At 40.3% G+C, this 11,008-nt stretch overlaps 1 protein-coding gene across 6 annotated transcripts in view; it reads left to right on the top strand.

The window, feature by feature from the left end:
* SORCS1 (sortilin related VPS10 domain containing receptor 1) overlaps positions 1-11,008 on the top strand; it is a 461,149-nt gene that overhangs the window by 167,000 nt on the left and 283,141 nt on the right. For all 6 annotated transcript variants that reach the window (XM_006920877.1, XM_006920876.1, XM_006920874.1 and 3 more), the window contains exon 2: positions 8,522-8,589. In XM_006920877.1, the coding sequence (XP_006920939.1) occupies positions 8,522-8,589 (68 nt within the window). The remainder of the gene's footprint in view (positions 1-8,521; positions 8,590-11,008) is intronic.

The raw sequence follows: 11,008 nt of genomic DNA on the forward strand, positions 1-11,008 counted from the left end.
AGGACTCTTTCACGTGCTATACTTTGTTCTGTGTCTAGTGTTGATTAGGTTATCTGTGCGCTCCTGTTTCTGTCTGCATCACTGTTGGCTGTCTTATCTATTAAGTTCTCCAGGGGAGGTGCGGTGACTGTTTAACTCACATTATTTCAGTGTCACACAGAGAGCATTACATAAATAAACATTACATTAAATTATGTGTGAGCTCTTACAAAAGGAGGAGGTCATTTGGGGATTAAGAACTTTCCAGAGACAAAAAGCTAACTGCTTTCTGGCTGTCTCCATACCCCAGATTCATCCCACTCTTTCTACTGGTTGTTCATTTTCAAATTGTGTTTGCATGTGCTGGATTATCTGATGGCTTTAAGTGCTCATGTGTGTTCGTGTGTGCACGCACCATCATACTTGCCTCTCATCTCCCCTCCGGGGCTGCTTAATTCAGTTTAGCAATTATTTATTCTTCTTCCCTTTGATGACTCAAATGGAATGCTCTATTACACATTCATTTAAATCTCCCCAAAATGGTGATACCATAAACCACTGTTGCAATCTACACTCAGATCTGTGCACATTCATTGTCAGAAATCTTGGATCTGGGGACTGCCAAGTCCTGGAGTGAGTTAAGTAGAAGGATCAGCTCCTTCTACTTATATATTGAAATAAATATATATTGAAATAAACACACACATATATATTTTGAAATATATATATTTTATCAAGGTTCAAAAATTTTAAAAGATAAATGAAAAATGACAAAAATGCCATTGACCTGTGGTCATTAAAGAGTTAAAAAATTAAGTTTGTCTATTATAAAGAAAAAGTATTTTGGGAATGGCTGGAAGAAGGAAAATGAGAGAGAAGGAGTCTGTGGCCAGTACCACATCTGATAGGTAACAGTTGTACAGTTTTTTTTTTTTTTAATTGAACAGAAAGCGAGGGCCCTTCAGTGGTTCTGCCTCGGCTTTAGTAACAGTCATACAAGTATTAGGCTACATCCTGTGGGGATAGTTAAGCACAGTGATTAAGAATCTGTATATAATGTGAGTTAAACTTGCCCATCACTTATAAGCTTGGTAATTTAAGTGGCTTAGTCTCTGTGGGCCTCAATTTCCTCATCAGAAAAAAAAATGTGATAATTACTTGAAATACCTTTAATAATAAAATTTGTCTGGCATACAGAGTAGGCATCCGATAAATGCTAGATGTTATTAATAGCAACTACTTACGTTTGCTCAGAACTTTAACATTTACACAGAGTTTTTCCACTTCCTATTGTGTTTTTTTCTCCCCTTTATGTCTGCACAGTTCTAGAAGACTAAGGCGAGAGATACCATTATCTTCTTATTTATTGTTTTAAATAAGAGAAGTCCATTCAGTATTCAACTTACCTGAGATCACGCAAAGCCACTCTAGTTGTTACTCAGTTGTTACTAGCTGTTACTCAGCCGCCACTCTGCACTCTTTCTTTGCTGGCAGAGCCCACCTCTTACCATAGAAAATGCCAAGTGACAATACCAGCTCTTCCTTTTTCTAGTCTTCATGGCAGCCATAATGTGGGCCCGTGGCTGGATATTGGCCTTTGAGACTACAGAGATCTTGCTGGGAGGGCTTTTGGGAAAGAGATTCCTTTCTAAATTTAAAAACAAAACAAAACAAAACAAAACCAGATATATGCTAGATGCCTTTCTTTGCTGGATGTAACTATGTCTGCATGTGTTGCAAAGAAGTGTTATGACTGCCTGGCAAACAAGAGGACAAGTAGCACCAATATAGACATTATCAGAGAGGAACTATCTACATTGTATGGATGTTTGATGACATCACTTAGCTAAACTCTGGATATCCCTAACCGTTTGAGTTACTTTTAGTGTTCTCTTTCTTGCTGCTAAAGGCATTCTAACAGATATGATGGCTAAACCATGGCTCAAAATCTAGTCTTCCTCTGATTCCAAAGACTTTATTCTTTTCAGCAGAGTGCACTGCCATCCTAATATCAACGCCTTTCACGGGAGAGCCAAATGTATCTCTTATTCTGATATTCTGTGTGTATCTACCCATAATCTAGGCTGTAGCTAAACCTGAGGACTTGCTTGCTTCTGACTGCTCTGTGAGCTTTCAGACCTATGCGTCTCTATCTCCATGCTTCCTTCCCTTACATTACCACCCCTGAAGTCTCTCATCTCCATCAGACTTACACACGTCCTCCGGGATTCGTCTTGAATGCCTCCTTTTGTAAGAACCTGTTATTGATTATACTGTTCTTTCTTGCTCTCTAAAAGACGTAAACACTTCTTCTCCTGCTGCATCCCTTTTTTGCCCCTTATTTTATAATATTCTGTGTACAGTTGTGCCTCTTACACTTGACTGTAAGCTTCCAGGGACAGGTACTCAGTCTCATTCTTCCTTTGTGTCTGCACAGCACATATTTCTTTTTATTCCTGCCTCTTAAGAAGGCATAATACATGTTTATTGAATTAAATGTGTAGAATTTTAGAGTTGAAAATCTGTCTTCTGAACAAAGCTCTCATTTTCTAGGAATTAGAGAAGGTTCTTATTCTTGGATTCATGACCCCGCTAGGATTCAGATCAGCGATATCATTAAAGTTATCGTCATTGTTTTATGAGCATAGCTTTTATTAGATCACTTTCTTAAAGAATATATGGCTCTTCAAAAGAATGAGAACTTCTGTTTAAGTTGGAAAGTTAAATGAATGCTTACTTAGCCAAAGACACAATCTGGGAACATGCATATTTTTAGGAAAGCCACTGCTGCGGATTTGCTTCTTTTCCCTAAAACAAGTGCAAAGAAAAACACCAAAAACAAAACAAATTTCTGGCTCTTAAATAACCCCCTGAAAGATTGTTCCAGATCTATTCCAGCCCCTTTAATTTTATTTCCCTATATTCACTTCCATCCACATCTGTAAAAACATCTGACCAAATAAATGGTCTCTGGCAAGCTGCTGTAGGAAGCACAGAGGCGGCCATTCAGGACTAGGTGATGGGGAAACACCAGAGCCTGCTGGAAGCTGGGAAGGGGATAATGGGGGTAGCCAGCTTCAGCCCCTGCCCCAGCCTGTTGACATTCTCAGGCCAGACTGTCGCCTACCCCAAGGAGCGGAATTATGAACAGTAGTATGGTTGAGCTCTGTGGAGTCTTCCTACATGTTACAATGATAGAAACACCTGCCTAAGCTAGCCCTGAATCACTAATGACTGAGAGCAATATAAAAGAAAATGCCATGATTTACAAACTAAGGCTCCTTTCAACCTCTTCATTATTCAGGATTTGGAAGTATAGACTATTAGGAATGAAAGACTGTAGGGTCTTGTAGCCCAAAGTGTACATTGCCAAGAAGCTCAAGCCAGATTTTTGTTTCCCTTGAGTTTAGGTTCTACTTCCACAATTGGACAAAGGGGCCCAGGGGGCTTTTCCAATACTATCTCTTTGGCCAGTTGTGCCTGAAACCCCTGTCTGACTTTTCTGTTGGAAAGGACATGCTTTTATTTCCCATGGATTGTTTAAGTTTTTTGGCAGCAAAGCATTTCTTGCCAGACGGGGTCTGCTTATTCGGATCAAACTGGGAGGATTTGGACTTGCTGTTTCCAGCAAAAGCCTTGAAATCCGACTTGCTATGGTCATAAGGGGTAAAATCCTTTTCTGGTGGATCTGGATCTTTTGGCTTCTTGGAGTTTTCGAGTCGTTTCTTCTCTTGTTTCTGTTCTGTGGTCCGTGGGTCACTCGTTGTTCGCTCTCTCTTCCTGGCAGTGTTCTCAGGGGCAAATCATTAACAATTGAAAATGAGAAAGCATGCCCTACTTTTCTAAGATTTTCCTTAAATGAAGGTGATATAAGATGAAGGGCCGTGGCCAGGCCAGGTGTCCTAGTCTAAATGTCCATTAGTTTACCAAGAGCTATCCTAAATTCATAGTTTAAGAAGAATAGTCAGCTTTCTAGGATAACTTCTTCAAGAAAGATTCTCCTTAATTCTTTGCTTCCAACCAGATTGCTACTGCTAAGCAAATGACATAGGAGACCTTCATAGGCGAAATATGCATGTTCTTTCCTTCTTAAGGGGTAAGGGTTGACTCCCCCAACATCCAGCACCCATTCTTCTGGGGTGCATTTTTTAAGTTATCACAGAAAGGGTCAAACATTATGTTTTGTTTGTTTGTTTGTTTGTTTTAAAATAAATGGAGAATGGCTCCACTATTACTTGGAGATTCTAGAATTTTGGTTCTTACAGTCTAGCAATTAATACAGATGTTTTCAAAAGTATGCTTTGTAGAATCAGGTTACCAGGAGGTGTTTTGGGGGTTTCTTAAATGTTTGCAGTGTTGTTTTTAAACTATATTTTTATATTAATTAAAAAAGCATGCTGTCACATTCAAAGGTGTCACTTATCTAAAGACTTGGCATAATGGAGACTGCGGAGGTATTAACTTAGCCTGCTGCCATGCTAATTTATTCTAATGAATTCCTGGAAATAAGGCTTGCCCTGCTGTTTGAAACAGAACATTTGTGACTGGATTTTGTTATTTTACAGTAGAATACTCTTCTTAGTCATCTACATACTAGTGTCTACTAGAGTCTCCATTTATCTCTACGAATGCTTCTGATTCCTAACCAAGTACAAAAGAAGATGAGGATAAAAGACGGGAGGAGTAGATTGGCATTTTCTACCCCATCAGGGTTCTCTGTGATGGTTTCTTTTCTTTTTTTCAACTTTATTAAGGAATAATTGATAAAGATAATTGTATATACTTAAACTGTACAATGTGATGATTTGATACACATATACATTGTGGAATAATTGTCATGATCAAGATAACTAACACATTCATCATCTCTGTTTATTGTTTTGTTATTGCATTTTTGTTTTGTTTTGTTTTTGGTTGAAATGCTTAAGATCTACTCTCAGTACTTTTCAAGTATACAGTATCATATTGTTAACTATATCACCATGATATACATTAGATTTTCAGAACTTACTCTTTTTATAACTGAAGGTTTATACCCTTTGACCTATATCTCCCCATTTACCCTTCCTCCATCCCCTGTCAACCACCATTCTACTCCGTTTCTATGAAATTTTTTGTTGTTATTGTTTTAAGATTCCATATATAAGTAATACTACATAGTATTTATCTTTATCTGGCTTATTTCACTTAGCAAAACGCCCTCCAGTGTCACCCATCTTGTTGCAAATGGCAGGATTTCCTTTTTTTTTATAGCTGAATAATATTTCACTGTATATTAAATGTAATACCACACTTTCTTTATGTAGTGGTTTCTTAATAGCTTTGTACAGAGGTGACGGGGAAGAGGATGGAGTTGGTGGAATTATTCAGTAGGAGTTTTGGAAGATAGACCTTGGAAAAGGAATAGTAGTTTGGTGAGCTCAGGTGGAAAAAACTGGACACAACTCTGGGAAGGGCACCTGTGGTCACTCCCTTGAAGACCCTCACTTATCCCTACACAGAACACTGTTTCTGGTGCCCTCGCACTTTTTAATGAATGGATGATTTGAGAATAGCAGCTTGGTGAGTGAGCATGTTTCTTATAAGTATGGACAAAGCGTCGTTCTCCCCAGAAGCTTTGTAAGCAATGGAAATGGCAGGAGGGAGCCACAGCAAAAATACAGGACAGGTGGCATATGGGGGCATTGGCTCCTAGGCTGGTTGGGGGTACTTAGACATGTCGCTGTGGAAAATCCCAGAAATAACTGGGCAGTGAGAGAGATGAGGCACGAAGTCGGTAGAAATTTTCAAGTAATAGATATTTGGACTGTCGTTAGTCAAAGAAGGTATCCTAAAATTTATAGACGAATCCCCAAATATTAGAAGAATCCCCAAATATTATTACCATATGTTCCACTTAATGTTTTGAATACGGGATATTTTGGTACCATGTAGTGGTATGCTGATGGATATTCCATTTTGTGTGAGTGTGTATTCATCTAAATAGCCTTGCTCTCATTGATTGGATTTATAATTAAACACTATATACTTGGACAATGCTATGTACTTGTACTTAGAGAATTAACTCTATACATGAAAATGGTTTACTGAATGAATAAAAATAAATTATCATTTATATATATTTAAGTACGCATTTCATTTGATTAAGGAATTCCATTCATTTTTTTTAAGCTTGAAAAATACACAAAAGATTGTATACAAAAGGACCAGCATAGGCAGGCAATTACATTTTCCTTTTTTCTAATGGTGGTGGTTTTGGCCATGGCCACTTTAACAGGTGCTAATTCTGTTAATTAACCAGAACAGAAAAACAAACAACAGCAAAACAGATATAATATAATGACACATGGACAGTAAAGGGGAAGTAAAGTGGAAGAGAGATTTCAAATAATCAGTTGAAATCATAACTAAAAGTTAGCAGTTTTCCCTCCTTTCTTACTGTGATGGTTGCAAAAACAGAAAGATTAGATTGATTCAAGCAGATATGCTTTCAAATGCCATAAAGGACACTTCTTCTGGTGGTGTATTGATAAACTGCCTGAGTGTATCACCGGCATTTTCGTTTTACTGGCCCAGCAAGAAGAGTCAGAGAGTGGATTTGTACCTCGCTGTCCAACTGCCTGTGACTTGCTTAAACAATTGCCGAGCACTGCATGAGGGGCTCCACACCATTACACGCTGGGTTAAAGGGTTCCTTCTCTGAGGTTCCTCTGAATTTCCTCATCAGATGGCTGGGAGACCCAGCCTGTGGTCAGCTGAACTTCATTGTTTAGTTTGCTGCCGTATTGTATCAAGAGAGAAACTACCTAGAAATGCTTTACACCCGCACTACTCACATTTTCTCCATGGGGGATTTATAGGCCTGTTCGGAAAAATTGTACCGAGGTGAAGCAGCAACATCACTCTGTGTCTTCAAACAAACAGCCACCCTGCTGCTGCCGATCAGCATTCCTGGGATGGTGGTGATTGAAATTTAGCACTTAGAGAGACTTAATTGGCACACAGACCTGTTAAGCATATGCCCCCACCATAGGCATGCCATCTGATGTGCCCATGGGGTGCCCAGCACCTCACACACGCTCTCATTTTGCTAAAGAAGCAAGTTTTGAACACATCCTTGAAGGAAGCCTGGGCAGTGGTTTAGGAGAGTGGTGGCCTTAGAGCACAGGTCCCAGATCTCTGCCTGTCTTTGTGTTACTATGGTTCTACATTCCCTTGAACTTGGAACAAACCTAAGGTTGTGGTTGTGCATGGAGTTCTGGTTCATTGGCTGTGAAAGAAGTGTTTGAGATCTGCTCACTGATGCCTGTGCCTTCAGTAAATCCAGCCCCGTGCTAGCAGAGTGGAACTCAGAAGGATTTGGCACTCTTGGCAGCTTGCTGTCTTGGAATTCAAGGTTAGGATGTTCTGTGCTCACTGGGGCTAGAACTTATCCACTTGGCCTTCAGACAAAATCCTGGAAATCGATGTCTACATTTTTCTGCTGAGTCCAAAACAGCAGGACTGGGACAAATATTCTAGGCTGCGAGTATCAGGAGAGAAATATGAACCTCAACAGAAACGGAGCAGACCTCTTAGGTTCCTTTCCTCATGGAAGAACGACAAGTAAGGGTGAGGAAGGACATCAGTGCTCAGGGACATGCTGCTCTGTCAAACCTTCCCATGTCCTGGTGCTCATGTACTGTGTGTAACCAGGTGGGCCCTGTTCATCACTGCGAAAGAAGCGGCCTTTTAAGTTGCCATGATGGGCATGAGTTTCAGTGGTAAGGGGTAGAGAGCTCTCTATCGCCTTAGCTTTTTTCAGCGAGTGCCACCTGTCCTACCTGGATCACAGACTCCCAGGCCTCATCTGTAGTTATGTTCTCTTCTGGCCTCAGGCGAAATCCTGGGTTCTTAATAAATGCTTAATAAGTGTTTTTGAGTTCTAGAAGAATGAACTGAATAGTTGGGGTTCCTCTGAGTGAAGCAGACAATAGTAATAGGTTAAAATCAAAGGAGGAGTTGCAGAGGAAAGAAAAAGGGAAGGACTAACCATTAAGAACTTCCATGCTAAATTAGGATAATTTGCATTTATTACCTAATTTAACTTCTCACAGCAACTCTTTCTTGGAGACAGCATATTGAGGTTCAGAGAAGCTAAGTAACTTGCCTGGCATGGCACAGCTTCGAGGGCTGGCTATACATCACTGCCCTTCCTCCCTCCCAGCCATCTGCTCAGTGGTTACCTTGCAGGGTGCGTGTTTGACAGCTCCATGAGTTTTCCCTGAAGGTGTTAAGCCCACAGGGTAAGCAATGCCTGGGATGGCAGGTGACACTTGCTGTGGGGGTGAAAGGGAGAACTTTGGGGAGGGGATCAGGCTTGAGAGGTTTCATGGAAGGCACTGGCAAACCCTGCCTCAGTCAGAGTAAGCGAAAGCTGTAACAATTCATTCAATTATGTTAAGCGCCCATTAAAGGAATCCTAAGCCCTCCCTTGGGCCATTTCAGCTCTATGAGATTGTAATTGTTTGAGACTAACCATGATGTCTTCTTTTGCTTTCAGGTGATTCTCATTTTGACAAAGCTCTATGACTATAACCTGGGGAGCATCACCGAGAGCTCGCTTTGGAGGTACGGAGATAAATTGAGCTAATTATTACCATGTTATTTAAACGTGATTCCCTCAACTGCTCTCCTTCACCCGCTTTTCTCCTGGTGAGAAAGTTCCTGGCTCTCTGTGCCCTTCTTTCCTGTTTGCTCTCTGTTTCCCTTACACGGTTGGGGTTTATCTCCAGGCAGAACTGATCTTTATTTCTTTATAGACTCCTTCTTTTGGCCACAGATCTTTTTGCTCAACTGTTCATTAGGTTGTCCATATATGTTTTGGTTCCTGCAGTTCTCACTGATCTGTGAGCTTATTGGAACAAAAGGGAATGGGGGTGGCTTTGTAGAGGGGATCAATACAACCTCTAGGTCTGCAGAACCCAGGCATGCTCCCGTGCAACACTCTCTCAGCTTCTCTTGCGCGGTCCTGCAGCTCACTAGCAGCACACCAGTGTGCTCACACACTTATATGCGTGCCTTTTGCTCTGGGATTCACTCTATATTGACTCGCATATATAGAGTCTAATTAATACTTTTTCAGATGAGTGATACAAATCCTTCAGGGGCAGACTCTTCGGATACCAGCACAAAAGAAAGTCCTTAGAAACCCAGCAGCTCTTATCTCCTTTTTTCTTGGAGACCTTATAACCCTTTTTTTTTTTTTTTTTCATTTTTAAAAATCTGTTTTATTTCTCTCATTCTTGATTGGCTCTTCTCCACCAGCCTGTGTCATGTCCCCATACCTGAGCCAATCTCTGAAGCCCAGGAGAGCACTGCCCCTATTAGGCAGGCCTGGATCATATGATAATCCCTGAGTCTGGGAGAAGATGCTGTTAACCCCAGAGATAATAGTCAATGATCAGTGGCTTGATGTTAAGCCCAGTGTCTGTTCTGATTCATCAGTGCCTTTGTCATAACAATGGCTAACTGTGTCAAATATCACTTATGATCAGCCTCCCCCCAGCACTCATACATATACACATGCATGTACCTACTAATTGAGGATGGTTATACTGGTAACAGAAAAGGAGGGAGTGGTGTTTGAGCAGAGAAAAGCTAGTGGGTGTTCACTGCATAAGATCAATGAGGAGTCCATCACCTGTCAATTCACATGACAAGGAGACACTGGCTACTGGCTTTAAGCTCTAAGTTCTAGAGAGAAAGGCTCTAGTCATCCCATTTGTGTGATATTCTACCCCAATATCCTCAACATGGACTGGGAAGGGAAGGTTGATTTGCACAGGAGTGATTTGGGTCCAGGGCCTGCCCCTACAGAGGAATGCAGTTGTCATATAAGAGGAGGATCATGGATTGGATAGATACCCCAAAGGAACCTACCATATTCTGTGAGGGGTTTGTTCATCAAATTTCGTTTTTACCCGATGTCCGTTTTTCATTAGGTTTGACAGTAGGTACAGGAATCCCCAAATTAATTGTTCTGTGCTTTAGGAAAACCTTAAGAAAACTTGTTGTTAGGCATTTAGGTTATTGAGCTCCTCCTCCAACTAGGAGGTCAGTTTGCAGAGTTATGTCATAAGGAAATTTTGTAACTGAAATAAAGTGGGAAATTTGGTCAGAGCCTCAAAAAGTACAGTCCTTTAATGCCTCAAAGGCCTGACAGCTGCTATAATATTTAAATTCAGTCTCTGTTCACCAGAATCTCAATGACTTTGAATAAACTTATGCTTCGTTGATAGATTCCTCTAATATATGTACATATATGAAAGTAAAAGCCAGCTTTTATTCTGCAGTGCACCTGCCATATAGTGTGGTCGGCATATTAGAAAATTAAAAGATATGCAATTCTGTCTCAGTGGGACAGGCTTTTAGCAGCTATAACTCTCAACCTGAGAAGTAGGAAGGGCATGCTGGAGGGACATGAGGAGCAGCTTTTCCTAGACTGCTGAAGATCATGTTCAACATGCTTCTTTTTCTCTGATGGGGAATTGTTATCAATGCCTCAGTCCAGAAAGAATGTACTTTAATGATTTAAGGAAGAAGATTATTATAGTAAAAATGACATCACATTCCAGTAGTATCAGGCCTCCCTTTTGAGAGAGCTACCTCCAGGGGCTTAAGGTTGGAAAAGTATAGCAAAAATGACGTTTTGACCTTAGAATCAATTTCACTGGAGGATATATGTGTATACACACACACACAAATATACATACACTCATATATGTATATACATAGATATATATATACACACATACACATATACGCACACCTATATTTACTTTTCTAACATACCCACAAGAATCATTTGCCATATGCGTCCTGTGTGGCAAGTGACTACTGTGGATATTAGAACTACTCACTATTAGAACTACTCACTTTAATACTTTGTACTATTAGAACTACTATTAAAACTATTAGAACTACTCACTTTAATACTTTGATAGAAGAGCACATGTCTTAGTGAAAATATAACTTAGAAAAAAGGGAA

This window comes from Pteropus alecto, unplaced genomic scaffold (assembly GCF_000325575.1).
Source record: "Pteropus alecto unplaced genomic scaffold, ASM32557v1 scaffold177, whole genome shotgun sequence".
Taxonomy (NCBI): Eukaryota; Metazoa; Chordata; class Mammalia; order Chiroptera; family Pteropodidae; genus Pteropus; species Pteropus alecto.